Source organism: Martes martes, assembly GCF_963455335.1.
Source record: "Martes martes genome assembly, chromosome: 4".
In the NCBI taxonomy this organism is placed as follows: domain Eukaryota; kingdom Metazoa; phylum Chordata; class Mammalia; order Carnivora; family Mustelidae; genus Martes; species Martes martes.
In genome coordinates, this window is record NC_137891.1 from 116,608,790 (window position 1) to 116,627,826 (window position 19,037).

A 19,037-nucleotide genomic window follows, 5' to 3' on the forward strand; every position below is an offset into this window, starting at 1 on the left:
AGAGAGATTTGTAATTTAAAAAAGACCGTGCATTTTATAAAATGACCTTTTTTCTGATCCTCCTTTGCCATACAGATCTCTTTTCTTTGGTAAATATGGGGCTTGAGTTCAAGGTGTGACTCTGGGCCTCTGGACCAACCACCTTTCTGTAGAGCTCAGAGAGGAGGGGGACAGGGACTGCCGCTATGAGTGAGGTTTTAGAGAATCGCCAGGAGAAGGGCAACATGGGCTCAACAGCGCAGGCGCATCTCTCCCGGCCGACAGGCCCTCACTGCAGTCACAGTCGGGAACGGCCGTTATTTCAGGGTGGAAGGGGATACTGAAGAATGAAGTCACACTTTTGCATAAACTCGGGGCCCCATCACTGTCCTGGAGGCTGTTGGCACAGGATCCCAGCGTCCAGAGGTCCCTGGCAGTCCTTAAATGGCTGCTGATGTCTTGAGTCAGACAAGGGCTTCTTTTCCTCAGTGTCTCCCATTGTTCAGGCGCTTCGAGGTGGATGCCTGTCTTTCTTGAAGTACGCACGTCCAGGGTGAAACACGGCCAGCCAGTGTAAGTCAGCAGAGTCACTTTCCTTCATAAAATCTGGTTCCATGTATGTCGAGTTCTGTCCTCCAGCAGAGAAATCAAAAGTCTTTGATCAGCTTTCTAAAGTGCTTCTGAAAGTGTGTGTGCGTGGGGGGTGGCGGGGGGTAGGGAGTAGGAACTTGAGAGGGAGACAGAGAGGAAGGTCGAACTATCATGGACTTATTTCACCCAGTAATTCCATTTTCCCTCTTTTACTCAACCTTCTCAAAATTTCGTCTTGCAGTTCTTTACTTTTTATTAATCTGATCCATAGCCAGTATTAGTGCTGAGCTAACAGTAAATGGAGAAATGAGAGCCAAGAGGAGAGGGAGAGAGCCGGGTGGCCTTGTGAACACCAGTCCCCAAGGATGAGCACCACTGGAAAGGCGGACCTACTTAGAGTCCTGGAGACAGATCTCACCCCTTCCCCCCTTGCCCCAGCATATTCTAGGATCAAACCAGCTCTTTTCAGGGGCTTATTTTGAGATCATTGTCGCATATTTTGAAAACTACTCTTGTCATGAGATTTATGTGTAAATCTAAAATTGACTATCCAGTGAATGATACAGCAATACACCTGCATGGGGACAAATCAGTACAGTCAACTTCTTCCAACATTTAATCTGTTTTTATTTGCCATTTGTTATAAAAATTGAATCTGTATTTTACACAAAAGGTACTTTAAAACAGTGAAGTTTACCAAAAACCACTGAATCTCAAGCAAAGGGATTCACCACCAAAATGCAGATTTACATGGTAAACCTGAGGCCCCAAAACATTCAGCTTACAAAAAAAAAAAAATCTTATATTTTCTAATAATTCATTACCAGAAGCAAAACCCGACTATGTACATGTTTCAAAACAAGTGACAAAATAACAAAGGCAGCTTTCACTGTGAAGCTAACCAAAGAAAATGCCCCCACCCAAGACTGGCCCATTATTCCACTCAGAGTGAAACATCTGAGGAGCTTTAAGAATATTTAAACATAAATATTTAGGTTTACACACAAGACACATATGCACAGACATGTCCATTCTAATTCTATGCCCCTTTGTATTTTTTAAATTGCACCATCTCTGTTAGAGATAATATGGAACATGCAGGAGGCATTCATAATTGTTTTTCTCAGCAGTGGTGTATTATACAAGTCAAATGCAAAATTTAAACATGAATTAGGTTCAACCGGAAGCCATCTCAACTCAGTACTTTAGCTCATATATTCTGTATTAATGCTTTAGTGTTGACGAAATTGTTCATATTAAGAAAAAAAAAGTTGAAGAGAATGGAGTCTATTACCAAAGGTACCGAGCAGACAGTTCCCAGCGGATGTAAAAGTGATGGGCCAGAAACAGGAAGAAACCAATTAAATAGGACTGCAAGTTTTCACTGCTTTCACATTCAACTGAAGATAAGAAATAATTATATCCAGGACATTTTCTAACAGCCATTAGTTTATACCATTTCATATATATAATGTCTTCATAATTCAAAGGAGGATACAAGGGAGCTCCTCCCCTCCCATCAGCCTCCCTCTTGTTTCCAGAAAGAAGTGAACACAGATTTTGATGCAATATCCAGTTCCTGGAAACAAAGTGGACTTACGGTTATATTCTCGTGCTTCTGGGAGGGATGAGAGATCATGGGTTGAATCAGCTCTAAATACTGCAGTGACGGGTAAAGTGGAACAACTCAATCAGGCCTAATTAGAGGCCCTGGCGTCCCCCCAAATAAATACATGTTCAAGGATCACTGCGAGTTCTTTAGCACAAATATATTGTTATACACAAGTGCTAACCAAATTTAAGGAGGTGAGTGGAGAGGGAAAACAACATACCTACATGCAGTTAGGACGATGCTAAGAGAAGGTAAAGATGGAAGGAGTGTTTTATGGAAAATATCGGGAAAGAAAGCTGTCAACCCACAGGTTAACTATTTGATTATTTTAGTGGTTTGTGAACCCACCATTATGTGATATTTTAATTAAACATACAAAATCTGAATCATGAAATGCATGAAGAACAGAAACAAATATTGTCACTCTCAAACGATTAATATTATGCAAAGAACTCACTGCCGCTTACCACAGCGCAGTAGTAAGCTTACCACATGAATGAGCTAGGCCACAGCACTGGGAGCCCACGGATCTCTGCTTACCCTGTTTAACACAAACATTTGTTAAGTGACAGTGAAATATGGTGATATCCAGGGAGAAAAATGAAGACCGAGGATGAAGAATGAAAACACGGTCTCTATGTGCCACAAAGACATATCCTAAGATAGGTTAGGGAAGGAACACTATACCTTACCAGGAGTGCTCAAAACTGCCCAGGGTGTGTGTGTCTCTGTGTGTATCCAAGCTCATCTGTGAGTGTCTGTGTGTGTGTGTAAGTGGAACGAAGCTATGCCATTGCTGCCATAAGCCACCAACTTTGTTCTGAGTAATAGCCACGTGTATTTTTTGGAAAACACGCTATACATTCTTGGAGATCCTAGGCCAACTAAAGTGTCCTCATTGAATACACTGTACTTTCCTCATTGAGAATCCTCTTAAATGAATATGAACACTCACAAAATGAAGATCTGCTCCAACAATGCAGTGAAGGTGGCCTCCAGTGCCACATTTCCAATATGTCAAGTGGCGGTCTCAGTGTTCACTGCTTCAGGGCCATGTTAGTTCGAAAGCTACCTAAACACTGGTGTGTAAGACGGAAACAAGACAGAAATCTAAAAACTGTGGCATCAAAGAACAAGGTTTGTACCAGTAACCATACCCTAGTGTTTGGAAAGCAGCTTACAATATTCAGTATTGATCCTGATGGTAAGTAATGGGCTTCTAGAAACTGAGAGTAGTGGTAAGGAAGATTTTAGTCAATGACTTTTGCAGGGAACACAACTGGTGTGACTAGCCATGGAGACGTTTTAGTTTGTGAGAACGGTAGCAAAGCTGAAATTTGTTTTTGAAAACTCGTCTTTCTGGAAGGGGGGTGGGATTTTTCATAGAAATTATGGCTAGTTATATGGCCACAAACATTTCAATACCTCTCCATGCATCATATTCCATATTCCAAATATTTAAGAAAAATCCTACCCAACATTGAAATCAGTACACGTGACAATTTTATTGCAAAACATTAAAATGGCCATTAACTTACATTAAAAAAAGAAACAAAAAAAAAAAAAACCGAAAAGAACAAAAACCCTAGATAGAGTCAGAATCTGTTTTCTAAAGTCCTAGAAGAAAGTTTCATCAGTTATGCCTGGGTCCCTGAGAACTTGAATGTTCTGACTAAAGGCAAGTTTTGGTAGGAATTAACATTTTTACACTGTTCCTTCTCATTCAGAATAAAAATAAATGTTTTAGGCAGCTTTTGGTGCTTAGAGTTTTACAGCTCATATTATTAAAATTACATCTGACATAAGCAATTCCTTTCTGAGCTTGAGTTCAGGGGTGTGTGGCAGGTGAGGGGAGTGACATTTTGCTATGATTTAAAGACTCACTTTTATCTTTTTGGAAGGGGCAAAGCAAGAAACGACATCCCACACATCACAATTCTGTGTTTACAGTACTTTACCCATGGTGTTTTCCAGTTTTGTCTAGGTGCAGTTAATGGGTTACTTCAGAGTTAACATCCAAAATGAGTCGGGCATCATAATGTCCAGACCCATTAGAGAAAAACATGGTAAAAATGTACATTTCCCAAAAATGAGTCAGTTGACTTTATTCATTTTACAATATGCATGATAATAAAAGACTACACACAAAGCTCTTTATTAAAAAAAAAAAAAAAGAAAAGGAAGAGCAAAATGCATTCCAGGAAAGTTAGACAAAAGCACGAGATGAATTTCAGTTAAATGGATCTACTGCTTTGTGAGCTTTGAGAATTCTTAAATACTGAATAGAGGCGGAGTGTTTTACATGATAAACACATCTAGAGATCATGCAGATGGAGAAGTATTTTGCTTGAAGTCTTAATTTGTCTGGGTGTTATGAAATCAGTTTGAAAGATTCGAATCTGTACCTCTCCCCTCCATCACAGTTTTTGAAATAATTAAGAATTGTACCCGTACAACAGCACAGAGACTAGGGAAGAGAGAGGTAGATGATGCGGCCATCCTCTTATGAGGAAACCCCCCAAATATTTTAGGGCATGAACACAAGGCCTGTGTTATCCAAAAGTAATTAGTTGCAGGGTACAAAAACATTCTGGAGCAGGGTGCACACAAACAGGAGACTCGTAAGCAGCCCAAACCAAGTATATTAATAGTAAATTAAAGAAATGCATGTGTTCTCTGTACCTTACAAAAATTATTCTCACAGACTTTGAATCCAAGATTATACCATAGAAAACAGTTACAGGTTTTACATTTACTATAAAAATGACTAGCAAATAAGAAAGGCTTTGATGATACAAAAGAAGACATTTTAGTTAATAGAGTGATTTTCAGGATGCCCCGAGGGTGACGGGTCCTCAGTACCCTGTCCTTTTTTATGCTAGCGCCAAAGACAGGCACTTTCTCAGGGTTCACCCTTATTTGGGGGCTTTCTTTTTTAGGATTCACCATTGTTAAGATAAAACAAGATGAAGGAAGACTCCAGCAAGCTTGGACAGGAAGTAAAATCAAGCCAACGAGGAATTCGGCCAAGCACAATGTACACCCTGCCTAAAAATATTTCAGAACATAAATCAAAGACAGTGTTGAGTATACATCAAGGACATCTATATTGATGAATTTATGGTCTAGGTGATAAATATCAAAGCAGGAAGTCCGTTAAAACAAGTGTGCAAATAAGTAAGTAATGAGGACTAGGGGAAAGGAGATAAAAGAGTATCTAATCTTCAAGGTAAAAACTGTAACGTAGAGATTCAACAATTTCATGTCCCCCATGTCACCCTTGAAGTGTACTTCTCACATCTTATTAAGTTAAACATCAGTTATTCACAAGACTTAAGTTCAGTGTTAACACTTTTTACCTGTTTAATTTAGGGTTAGACACTGAGTTGCTTTAAAGATACTTGGTTATAGTTAGTCATAATTATTACCCATTTTTCATCTTTATAACTTAGAAAATCTTAGTTCTCATTTAAAGCCCTGGGGCAAACTTTTAAACATTATTTTCTCCTTAGGTCAGCATTTATCTAAGCATGTCTGCAAACGTTCTGTTACAGGGAGAGGAAGCGTGTTGAGCAAATTCTCCTCTACAATCAGACAGCTCCGTTTTAGGGACTGACATCCTTCCAGTTCAGGAGGAAGTGTTTCCAGGTAATTACCAATGAGCTCCAGATGAGTAAGGTTCGACAGCTCACCCACGTGAGGGGACAAACTCATCAGGCTATTTTTCCCCAAAAGTAAACACTGCAGCTTTTTGCACTGAAACAGCCCATCTGGTAGCGTCTCAATCTGGAAAGGGAAAAAAAGAAGCCAGTAAAACTTGTTTTCTGTGGTCTATGATAATGCATTTGCTTATTTATGCCCCTACCTTTTCCCAAAAACATTTCTGGACATTTGCAGGACTCCATAGAACAGTGATGATAAATATGAAGGAGATGGAAAAGATAAAGAAAAAAGAAGAATGTCCTGAATTGAAGTTGGCACTGAGGCTACCATGAACTTCTAAACCCCTGCTGTACGTGTGGGTGGGCAAAAGATTTGATTCTAAGCATTCTAACAAGCAATTCCCAAACAAAACCTAATCAGTCACCTACTCACAGTCCCCAAGATAAAAAACAACAACAGCAGTATTTTAGGAAAATCATAATTATTCTTGAGGCCGAGGATAAGAAATAACTTGTTCTCAAGAGTCCTCATGAAGAATTACTGTGTAATGTAATGAGCATTAGCCTCAAAAACACTGTGAGTACAGACACGAGGCTATTTCTAGAGATTGAAAACTTCCTTCTGTTAAAAGAAAAAAATCGACAGAAGCACAGACAAGAAGACGTGATCATCTATACATGCACGTTTCATTTCCCTCCACATATACACTCCTGAGTATTTACCCTTCTTCCTGCCCTCTGGCAGTTTCAATTAAATCATGTAACATGGAGAAATAATTTAAAATATGATAAATAGCCTGAAATTAGGTCAACACCTAGGACTGCTCAAATGAGCTGCTCCCCCATGTGGTGGGTGGTTGCATGGGAATTTCTAAGGGAGCCACAGTCCATATGTGAAAGTTGATTGGAAAAGACATCCACAGAAGAGCTGAAAGCAAGCATCCCCCCCGCCCCATCATGCCACTGAAAGGTGAGTCTGCACCAGCCAGTGCTGGACAGCACACACCCCGATCTAGAACACTCCACATTTTTATGTATCTCTGGACGGGGCATCTTTGCAGCTATGAAATAGTGCAGGCTCCTTCCTTGGTTCAGGACATGGCTTTGGTAGACACAGGGATGAAAGGGGCACCCGAGAGCTCAGCCCGCTCCTCTGATGGGCTAACACAGCCCAACTGAGCCAGGTCTCTGCTGGAATTTCCAGGGCCATCCAGAACTATCTTCTCAAAAGGATAAACATTCTCTATGCAAACTAAAAAATGGTCAGACTGCCTTCAAAGAGGCTCATTATATTGGAAATTTTCCTCTTCTCCATCACTCACACATATACTGAGTCCTGGATATCCTTGGAAATAAATCGAATGATCCCCATTGCTCAGTATGGCATTCAATAAAGCTCATCATTGCACACCAGAATACTAGGAATGAGCAAAGGAAAAATATCCATCCTTCCCTTTCATTCTCAAGTATGCAGATGTAAAACCATACATATGTAGATTTCGATGTAGAAATGTGGCAGAGAGATATCAGACAGGAGAAATGGAACCACTTTCTACTGCAACATCTTCTAGTCGGACACCTGCAACTCAGAAGTAGGGTCAGGGACGTACAAGTAGAGTAAACAATCTGTCCTGTGCAGCCCAAGCTCAACCCTGAGAGTGCCTATCAGCGTCTAAGCGATGACTTAGGCAAGCCAGCTGAAAAAAGAGGGTAGGCTTGGCTCATCTGTATTCAGTAAACGCATGCAGAGAGCCTCTGTGCCAGTCTCCCAGTTAGGTGCAGAGGATAAAGCGCTGAGCAAGACAGATGGGTCTTTGAGAACCATGGTCTAATGCAGGATTTCTCAACTGTGGCACTGTTGACATTTTGGGTGAGGTAATTCCTTTTGTGGGGGTGCCCTGTGGATTATACACTATTTAGCAGTGTCCCTGGCCTCTGCGTCCTAGATGCCTCCTCAGTGGTGATCATCAAAAATGTCGCCAGACAAATGTCACCTGGGGGCAGCAAAAGTGCCCCCATTTGAGATGTTTTCATTTCCTGGGTGAGAAATAATAAACAGTTACATGAATTAAATTAATCTATCATGGACGCTGGGAAGGAGGGACTGTATTAGAGACTGTCTCAGGGACCCCTCCATCTCCCTAGTTCAGTTAGCTTCCAGATGCCCAGCAAGGACCTTGCTTAACGGGACTCATCTCCACTGGGAGAATACCCTGAAGCCATTGCTGTCACGCTCCTGTCTATCAGCATTACCCGTTCTCACCAAACTTCTTTCAAATTTCTGAATTTGTGATTGTAGCAACTTCTCAGCCCCCTAAGACAGGGATTTCACAAGGCAGTGGGAGTGAGCCAGTGGGGTCCCTCAGCTGGGCTGCTGTCATGAAAGGGAGGCAAGGGCTGTGATTAGCGATTCTCCTTCCTGAGTGCCAAGTGTCCATCTCAGGGACTTTCTCTCTGGTCAGCACCCAGCTGAGGTGCGAGACCTTTTGTCAACTACCTGAATCCAATTATGTTAAAGGAGGCTGGGGAGTTGCGTTAGAGAAGCAAAACTTTCCTTCATTTCAGCAATTTTATTCTGAAAAATCGAACACCTTTAAAAATAGTTTACCCTGGGGATGACTGGGTTGCTCAGTGGGTTAAGCCTCTGCCTCCAGCTCAGGACATTGGGCTCCCTGCTCAGCAGGGAGTCTGTTTCTCCTTCTCCCTGCTGCTCCCCCTGTTTGTACTCCCTCCCTGGAAAATGAATTAAAAAAAAAAAAAAGTTTGTCCTGAAACTTTCAAGAATATCAAAAACGTTTTGCCTGGGCCAATACATTTTATAAAAAAAATTTTTAGATAGCATTTATTTATTCTCAATTCATTTAACATGCTCTTTCCTAGACAATATAATATAAGACCCCAAAAGGAAAAAATCACCCCCATGCTACTGATTTCTTTTAAAAAATCAAAAGAAATGTTTGCAGACTATCAGGGAGATGAGAGACTTCATATGCAGGATGGTTTTTACAGAATGAACTATAAACTATCATGCAACAAGCTATTAAATAAACTGAGGAAAGGAGAGAAACTAATGCTATATCCTAGAATTCTCTGGCAACAATGTTTCTCAAACAAAATGTAGTAGAGCCCCCAGAACATCCAAGGAAGGATGGTCCCCTTCCTGTATCTATTGCTGGCATTTGATAATTAAATACTCCCCTGTTTCCAGAGGCTTCGACTTATTTCAGACTCTGTCTCAGTATCAGATTTCCCCTTTTTTCCTGGCTGTCAAACACATCAGCTCAGAACATGCTAACCAAATCCATAAAATCCAATCATTTCAGGAAATAAAAATGAATATTTCCTTTCCTAAGTAGTGATGTCAAACCCAAGCTCCACCACATAAATGATGCTCAGAAGTAATTTCTACTTCCAGCTACAAGCCTTGGAGTTAATAAAAGAAATGGGTTAAATGCACAAATGTAGGGGCACCTGGGTGGCTCAGTGGGTTAAACCTCTGCCTTCGGCTTAGGTCATGATCCCAGGGTCCCGGGATCGAGCCCCACATCGGGCTCTCTGTTCAGTGGGGAGCCTGCTTCCCGCCCCACCCCGGCCTGCCTCTCTGCCTACTTGTGCTGTCTGTCAAATAAATAATAAAATTTAAAAAAAAAAAGCACAAATGTAGAAGTAGGAAGACCTAGGTGTAAACTAGAGTGGTTTTTAAAATTTGAGCGCAACTATTAAGTCCTCCCCCTTTCCTATGCTTCTCCATCACATTCAATACCATCATAATCCAATTACGCTTTGGCACTGGCATAGAGACGCTGCCTCCCCCTCTCCCACCTTCCACGTCCATCCACACACACACCACTGCATCCCGTGTAATAGTTTAGTTGGATGCATCTGAGATGCAGTAGAGGGAGGGCTGGAGTGGGAGCTGGAGCTCTTGGGTTCCATCCCAGATCCATCACTAGGAAGCTTCAGACTTCAGGCAAATGGCTCTGAGCATCAGCTTCAGTATCAGTAAAATGAGGGCAGTAACTAGAGCAGAGGTTGGAGAAGTTTTTCTCTAAATGTGTAGGATAGGAAATATTTTAGGCCTTGTGCGTGAAGAAGTAAAACTGAAAATATTATGTAGGTACTTACATAACAAGAGAGAAAAAAATTCATACACTTTTAAATGAGGAAATTAAAATAACAGTTGAGGATAATTTTTTTGTAATATAGGCCCACGAATGAGAACAATGGAATTTCTTCATGGCTACTGAGATTTGAATTTCATTTAATTTTCATGTGAGACAAAATGTTATTTCAAAAAAAATTTTCCCTGACCATTAAAAAATTTTAAAAACCATTCTTAGGTTGGGGCTATCTACAAATTTAAAAAGCATTCTTAGCTCAGGCTGTGGGTAGGTTTTGGTCTCAGGTTGGCAGTTTGCCGACTTGATGGCCCATGGTGTTCCTTTCAAATATAAATCTTTATTTTTTCTTTTTATTTTATATTCCTACTTCTAAATCATAACTGATTTAAACTTTTTCAAGGGGTTTTATTTCTTGATTATACTCTCCCAACACTTCTAAACGCGTTACAATCAGAGCCTCCTTGGAAGGTGTCGGTTCATGCTAAATATCACTTTCAAGCTCAAGTCTGATCCCACCTACTGTCCAGTGAAGTTAAATCTGAACTTGACTGGCAGACTTTAAGGCATTCTCCATTCTGACCCACCTTCTAAATGCTCTCATCTCTTATTAAATCTGGACATGACCTCTATCCCTTTACATTTCCCCAACCCCCAGTGTTCTTAGGAACACTCCTCTCTAGAGTTACTATTTAAAAAAAGCATCTTGGGCACCAGGCTGGCTCAATCAGTAGAGCATATAACTCCTGATCTTGGGGTTGTAAGTTCAAGCCCCACATTGGGTATAAAGATTACTTAAAAATAAAAAAAAATGAAAAAAAAGAACATCTTGCTCAAATATATTCGGCAAACATTGAGTATCATACCTCCCTCCTGGAGAAGCACAAAGCATATTCAACTACAAAAAGCTCTGAGGAATCCTGCAGCAAAAAATATCATAAAAAGAAATGTTTACTGTTTTGTGTGATAACACCTATTACCATCTTGTAGAAGAAACTCTAGAGTGCCCTCTCTGTGAATGTCTGTCACTTGGGGGATGCCCAGCATCTGCAATGTCTGGAGAATTCCCTACTTCATCTTGGTGGGAAGCAGAGTCCACTTCCCACTGGAGGAACTGACAACACCAGATTCCAGTGTGTCTAGATCCTCTACAGCTTGAGTGTGGGGTGGTAGTTCATAAGCTCTGCCCATCAGGTGCTCAGACTTGGACTTTACATCAGGGCTAATGTCACAAAGCAGCAGAAACCACGAACTTTTGTGGGAGAGGGAGGGCTCTAGTAGCAGCAGCATCCAATATTCAGGGGCAGCACTGTGCCAGTGCTGGGATGGTCAGTGGCGGGGTACCCTCACCATTTTGTTTTTGTGCTAGGCTTTTGACCTTTTGGTTATCTGACTAACTTCATGCTTGACTGTTTTCCAAGCTTGATTCTGCAGCCTTTTCAGTGATAATATGAGAGACACAATATCCTTTCAATAAATGTCTTTTCTACTTAACCACAGAGAGCATTTGTTGCCTCCATCCATGAACCTGGTATATTGCCCAACTCTAGAAGAGTATTTAAAAACCTCTGCTTTCAGGAACATTTACCAACTTTTATTCCAAATGGACAAATCAACTTACATTCCTGAGTATATACTTATTATGCATCCAATTTGATGTTTTATTTTCTAATTTTATTTTATTTTATTCATTTATTTTTTTTAAAGATTTTATTTATTTGACGGAGAGAAACAGAGCCAGAAAGGGAATGCAAGCAGAGGGAACAGGAGAAGGAGAAGCAGGCCTCCCACTGAGCAGGGAGCCTGATGCGGGTCTTGATCCCAGGATCCTGGGATCATGACCTGAGCCAAAGGCAGATGCTTAACAGCTGAGCCACTCAGGCACCCCTTATTTTCTAATTTTAAAAAATATTTTGGTCTACCTCATAGAATCTTAGGAATCTAAAAGTTAGAAGGAACCCTGAAACTGAAACATGAATCCCTGATTCATTCTTACCGAGTGGTTGACAATCTGTATCTGGACAGTTTAATTAATAAGAAATCATTTACCCCTTCCCAAAGGTTCAATTTTTGGACAGCTTTTTGGGAATATGAGAAATCCTACCCTTACTTGTCCTGGTTCTAACACTCATGGTTACTTGCAAGAGATTTCTATTTAAGTCTTCCAAATATTTAGAGACCATTACCATGGACTATTCTTTTTTCCCTTCACTCCCCTACTTCCTACATTTAGGTTAACTGTTCCATTGGAGAACTTATCATCTCTCTGGCTGATATCTTCTGCATGAGTTCTAATTTCTCCATACCCTGATTAAATAAGTCTCTTCATAGTTGCGATGAGAGTGTTCCTCACCCATTCAAAGGTGTCATGGTCATTGTTATGGCTCTAGGATGCTCAGTAACTGCTGGTTATTAGACTTCTGAGACAACTAAGCCTAGGATATTCTATTTTGGCCATAACTGCCTTCAGCATAGGACTTTCCTTTCCTTCTTTCTTTATTTTTTTGAAAAGATTATTTATTTATTTGAGAGAGAGAGAGAGTGAGTGCGAGCACATGAGTGGGGGGAGGAACGGAGGGAGAGAGAGGTAGACTCCCTGCAGAGCAGGGAGCCCAATGAGGGACTCGATTCCAAGACCTCAAGATCATGACCTGAGCCGAAGGCAGACACCTAACAACTGAGCCACCCAGGCGCCCAGCACAGGACTTTTCACGTGTGCCAAGTATCTTCCCTTACTCCAGATAAAATGTGTCTGATACACCTAGTTTCTCTTTTAGACGTGGTCACAACAATAGACTTGGTGTCAAAAGTACCAATGGATTTAAGGTTTTATTATATTAAACCAGAAAAACACATTGACCTGCTTACACATTTAAGTAACTCATGGGCCGCTGACAATTTAATCAGCTGCAGTTTTCAAAAATTCATGTGGTGATATAACCACACAACAACTTGGTGGAACCGATGCCTTTCAAAATAATTAGTTGTATCTTTTATTATTGATTTAAAAATGGGACAAGTATAACCAAAATATTAACATTGATGAACTACATGATTAAACAATGCTAATAATAAATCTCTAGACCTATAGTTTTCAAAGTATGGTCACCACACCAGCAGAATCAGCTTGACCTGGAATTTTGTGAGAACTGTCAACTCTTGGATCCTACACCAGACCTACTCAATCAGAAACTCTGGTGGTGTCCAGCAATTGGTGTTTTAACAAATCCTTCAGGTAATTCTGATGAACACTGCTAATCTAGATCAACCCTCAAGGAGTTTTACAGCCTGATAATCTTTTAAGACTTGAAGATTTCTCATTTATCTTAGAATGGATTCTAGTCTTTTAACATATGAGTCAAGTCTTAGGGCTCTGAAAATCAGCAGGAATTTTGTTATCATCCCCAACTTTCTGGTGTTTTCCCAACAACCTATGGTTTTTGAAAATAATGTCTGGGGATTAACATGTTTATTAGCCAACACCATGCTCATAGTCACATTTAGCATGAAATATGAATTATAAAAATTCTAGGAGATATTACATTTTGGTGGGTGGGGTAGAAGAAAATAGCTCTCATTTTCTACAACAGGAAGATCAATTTCATTTTATGGCAGACCTGATTTCTGAAAGATTTTTTCCCTTCTTCTCATATGGACATTACCATCACTCTCTTGCCCTTTTGGCTAGCATGGTTTTTTTTTTCTTTTCCCTCCTGCTTCACATTTTAACCTAGGAAACTACTCATTTATTTTTTTTTTCTTGTTTCAGTGAAGTCAAGTTTTCCTTAACTTGGCTTTACTGTTGCAAATTATGGTTCATTTTTAAAGTATGGAGGCTGGAAAAAGCTTCTAAGAAGCCCTAGTGTTGCATTATAGAACCAGGCCTTTCATTTTGAATTGTCTTTCTAGACATGCATGTAGATTTCAAATCTTTTTTACTGCATCACAAAAAAGATTTATGAATAATTCATGATCCCAGTATTTTTAACAAAAAGTTCTTTTCCTATGACAGATCTGGAAAGCTAAAAACTTTTATGAAGCTTTCTAACTACTTAAGATCTTTCCAAAATGAAAAGTAAGCTCTGTTATAACTAATTAGTTTAAAATACTTCAACTGTGATGTTTCTGTAAAAAATGAGGAAAGGGAATAAAGAGAACATTTGTTGAGCAATTACTATGTGCCAGGAACGGTGCCCAGTGCTTATATGTATTTTTCTCATAAAATCTCCATGACAACTTGTAAGTTAGGTCAAAAACTGATGCTCAGTGCTTTGGTAATTTACTCATGGGCATGCATCTGGTAAGTGGTAGTCGGACCAGGCTCAGAGGATGCTTTGTAGGACTGAAGGTCCATTTTCTTTACCCACATTATACACCGCAACAGCGGAGGCTCAAAAGACTGGCTCAATAAAGGGAAGAATGCATTTACTTACATTGTTGTTGGTCACAGCAAAGTACTGCAAATTACTCAGATACTGGATTTCTTCTGGAATGAAGGTCAGGTGGTTATAGCTTAGATCTAAATAATGTAGTTTGGTGCATAGGAAAAGCTGCAGGGGCAGATTCTCGATATTATTGTGGTTCAAAGAGAGCTGCTCTAGATTAGATAGCGCCCCAATCTGGGCAGGGATATAAGCAATGTTATTGTGCCACAACTTTAGGCAGGAAAGATTCTGGAGATGCTGAAAGCTAATGATCTCTTCCACCGTTTTAAGGTTATTTTCTTTTAGATCTAACTCATGCAGGTTGTTCAGGCTGAAAATGGAGTGTGGGATGCGTTCCAGGTCACAGCTGATCAGCTCCAGGCTTTTCAGATTGACCATCTTTTTCAAGTTGTTCAACACAACCAGTTTGCTTCCCTCATTATCGAGGGACAACTTCTGCAGTGATGGCAGGAGGTCTGTAATGACTTGTGGGATCCGGGACAGGCTGCTCTTCAAGTAGAGGGTCCTCAGGTTTTTTAAGTCTTGAAAGCCTTCCAGCTGCATGGTACTCAACTGCTCAGGGAGAACACAGCCCGACAGATAAAGTTCCTTGAGATTCTTCAGGTGAAATACCCAGCGTGGGATCTTCCCCATTTCGGTAAATTTTAGGCGGAGGATTTTTAAGTTCTCCTCCAGGAAGCCCAACGCTGGGTGGTCCACCAGGAGGGACGAATGGTACACATGAAGCTCCTTGAGGTTGACCAGCTGTGAGATGGCGGAGGGCAGCTTGACTTCGGGGATGAGCTCCAGGCTGAGCACTTCGATTTCGGTCAGCTCAAACACATTGTCTGGAAGACCATTTAGCATAAAAAGATGCAGTTCTACCTTGTCCTGGGAGTTTTTCACAAGCTTACTCTTTAGTTTCTCAACCGTCCATTCGTTATTGAGGTTGATCTGTTTCAGTTTGTTCTCACTGACCTCTGAAAGGAATATGGAGAAGCGTTTGGAATAGAGAGGGTCATACTGATCCGCCAGATGGAGGATGAAGGCGAAGTCATTCTTGACATCAGGGATATCGCTGTAGTTGCTCTTTTCTCTCAACGCCTCGAAGGAATATTGCTTCAGAGAACTCCTCAGCATCCACCATAAGCTGTAGGAGGAGGTGAGACCATAAAGTATAACTAAAATCACATAAAACGAAGCCAAGACCTTAAATATTTCTGCCAAGGAGTAGACACACTGGTAGCGCTTGTAGCCTGTGAAAGCTTGCACATCGACTGAACAGTCAATTTCAAGTGTGATGTAGGTTAGAAAATACGGAACATAGGTTATGATGAGGACAAACAGAATGACCTTCACGATGATCTGCTTCAGATACACTCTGTAAATGATGTCCTTCTGCTCCACGTGCATGCGGAACCTTTTCACTTTTTCAAAGATGGCTTTGGCCTGTTCGCCCTCCTTCTTGTCCAGGACACTGGAAGTGGGGCTTTCGATGCCAGCTGACTCCAAGCCAGGCTGTGAGTAGGGCAATGACTGCTTGCTGGAATCAACGTCGGCCGAACACCCTGAGGACGAAAGCAGGACCTTGGACTTGGAGAGGGTCAGGGGCCTCACGGACTGCTCGGCCACCGTTTCGGACAGGGCACGGGTGGTCCATGGAGAATCGAAGCACTTGTGGAGGATGGCCACGAAATGCTCGAGCCTGGAACTGGTACTGGGGTAGTGAAGCCAGAAGTTGCTGCAGGCTGCAAAGATGAGTGTGTGCAGGAGCACCAGGTAGGGGAAGAACTTGGCGAACCAGTGGAGCTGCTTCTCGTAACAGACGGCATCGATGTAGGAGTACTGCTGTCGGTGGAGGTCATTCTGGATTCTGAGGGGGAGTGGAAGCAGGGTCCCGGGATCAGAGGAGGACGTGTTAGCGCTGGCTTTCAGGAGGTCCCAAGGCACGGCACAGTGATTGTCAAATTCCACCTTACATGGAAGACAGCACAGAACCCTGCTCTGTGTGAGCTGGAGAGCTCCGGCCAGCACGGCCACCAGCAGCATGATCAGGGTGATGTAATACCAGAAGACGTCCCACCATGGTTTTAGGATGTGATAGGATGACTGGGCGTCTGCTAAACATTTCAGCTCCGTTAGTGTAATCATGACTTTCCCTTGTAGGAGTCCAGGAACTGGAAGAGGAAAAGAAAAGAAAAGCCACTGAAGCAAGGATCCAGAACTCTAATGGCTTGTCCTAGCCAGGTAGGATTTAGCTCAGGGACAAAACCTGGGAGGCAGGGCTGATCAGAGGATGCAAACGTCTTCTGGTTTCACTTGAAAACTTGGGCCATCCCAGCTGTGCACTCATCTTCAGATGAGAGACAATTTGGTGGTCACCAGACTGGATCTATAAAGGTATTTGGGGCATACTGTGAAGCAACTACCTAGTCTCCTCCTGGATCTTGACTCTCTGCCGAGTCATTAAAAACCAGAAGCCGGGGCATCTGGGTTGTTCAGTGGATTAAGCCTCTGCCTTAGGCTCAGGTCATGATCTCAGGGTCCTGGGATCAAGCCCCACATCAAGCTCTCTGCTCAGCAGGGAGCCTGCTTCCCCCCGCCCCCCAACCCCCCCGCGCCTGCCTCTCTGCCTACTTGTGACCTCTGTCTGTCAAATAAATAAATAAATAAATAAATAATAAATAAATCTAAAAAATAAAATAAAATAAAAACCAGAAGCCATGTTTTCTTCAACCAACATTAGGAAAACTTATTCTTATGCTACTTATTTCTTACAGCCACATTTCACACCTTCCAAAGGGTCTGAACAAGCTCTTTTCCACATCCTACCCCATGTCTGGAGCATCAGTTATGGCTTAAGAGCTGTGTTTAAACCATTCTGCAGAAATTCTTCTGAGCAAGCATCGCTTTATGTAAGTATCCTTTAGGATTAGAGGGATCTACCAGTGCTACATTAGAAACAAACTGTGAGTTAATACATGATCTCCTCTTCCCCCAAGCTCTTGATTTATAATTTAAGTTCACGTCCAACTCGGAGTATTTAAAGGAAGACAAAACAACAGCAGCGGCTTAAAAAGGGAAAGGGAAGAAAAACCCAGTTAGAACATGTTACTATGGGGACTCTCTCTTATAAGCACTGTTTTGATGTCAAAGTACTAATAAGATAAATGATTAGGGATATGTTCTATTATTAAATTATTTTTGCCTTCAGAAACACAAGAGGCAGATTTTGCATTTTTTCATATTAAAAAGTATTCAGATAGTGCTCCTTACAGCAATGATTTATGTAATGTTCAACCTTAGATATATCAACTGTTTAAAAAGTATCTAATTAGTAAAATCCAGACCATATAAGATGGAACAGAGGAAGACAAATAAAAGGAAATATTTGGCTCTAATAGCATATCTGGTAAGAAAAAAAATTCAAAGATTCACAGTAGTCTTTTAATGGATAAAGAGAGAATGAACCAGATCGTCTCTAAGGGCTCTGCCAGCTCACAGTTTATGGCTATATTTGTCCTCTTAAAGGTCCTGAGAGTTAAATTCATTTAAGACATACAACTGCAATTGCAGAAGAATGTAAACACAAATGACCCCAACCATGATATGGGTATTTGACACAGAGTGAATATTTATTCAACGAAGAACACAAGTCAACATTGACCAAAATAATGTACTTTAAATATTTATACTTACTGGATGAAAAAGATGAATCCAATAAGTTGACTGTGCTTCAATCAGGAGGCCGACACCTTTTGAAATTTCTTAGACACACCATCTCTGTGTTTGTCTTCATTCTATGAGAAAGCGTAGATATAATAGCTGCAGTATTTCAAACAAAAATGGAGACACTGTCTTCAGAGACCCACTCCATCATAAGACACCTTATGGCAAATAGATTTTCATAGATCAGTTTACTTTTGACACTGGAGGACATTTTGGCAAAGCTATATATACAGGACCCCACCCATATATGAGATCATACTCAGCCCCCAAACTCCCTTAAATTACAGAGAAGTTTCTACAGAGACTTAGATGTTAATATATTTTAAAATGCCATATTTACAACACTTAGATGAACATTTAGCTTTTCCAAGCAGCCTACATATGTTAATTTCTCTCATTCAGTCCTCATACACAGTTGGTCTTATTTGCATTTATCAGATGGCCTGTCAAATCATGTAATTTTGGCATCCTAATTTTAAACCACACATCTCTCCAAATAAGAAGGCTCAGTGCTCTTCAAATTTAGCCTACTGATTTCATTAGAAATCGTCACAAATTAATAACTTTTGAAGACACAGCTCAGAAATACGGCTGAAATTCTCTGAAATTATGATATTATTAAATGTAGCTGTACTTTGTATTAGCTTTTTTTTAATCTTGTAGGTTAATAAATACCATTCTAAGCATCTATTTCAAATAATCACTTGGAGTAATTTAAACTGCACATATATATCAATCAGTTTGAAATATGGGGCCATTCTAAAACATAAAATTTTTAAGTTGCTCTGGAATTATATTCTGTTAGTGCCTATGAACCTCTGAAAAGTTGCTAGGAATGTTTATATATTTGCCCTGGTGATACGATCCTTTTTTGGTTTATTAAGTACTTGAAATACAGCTCAGTGTATCAACCGCAAATTGT

At 40.8% G+C, this 19,037-nt stretch overlaps 1 protein-coding gene across 1 annotated transcript; it reads right to left on the reverse strand.

The window, feature by feature from the left end:
- Positions 1 to 1,184: 1,184 nt before the first annotated feature.
- LRRC8B (leucine rich repeat containing 8 VRAC subunit B) lies at positions 1,185 to 18,226 on the reverse strand. Its single transcript, XM_080800922.1, has 3 exons — positions 18,086 to 18,226; positions 14,396 to 16,563; positions 1,185 to 5,968 (listed from the first exon to the last, which is right to left on the reverse strand). Exons 2-3 carry the CDS (start codon positions 16,535 to 16,537, stop codon positions 5,696 to 5,698), a joined length of 2,415 nt encoding a protein of 804 aa, XP_080657048.1. The 5' UTR covers positions 16,538 to 16,563; positions 18,086 to 18,226; the 3' UTR covers positions 1,185 to 5,695.
- Between the last annotated feature and the right edge of the window lie 811 nt (positions 18,227 to 19,037).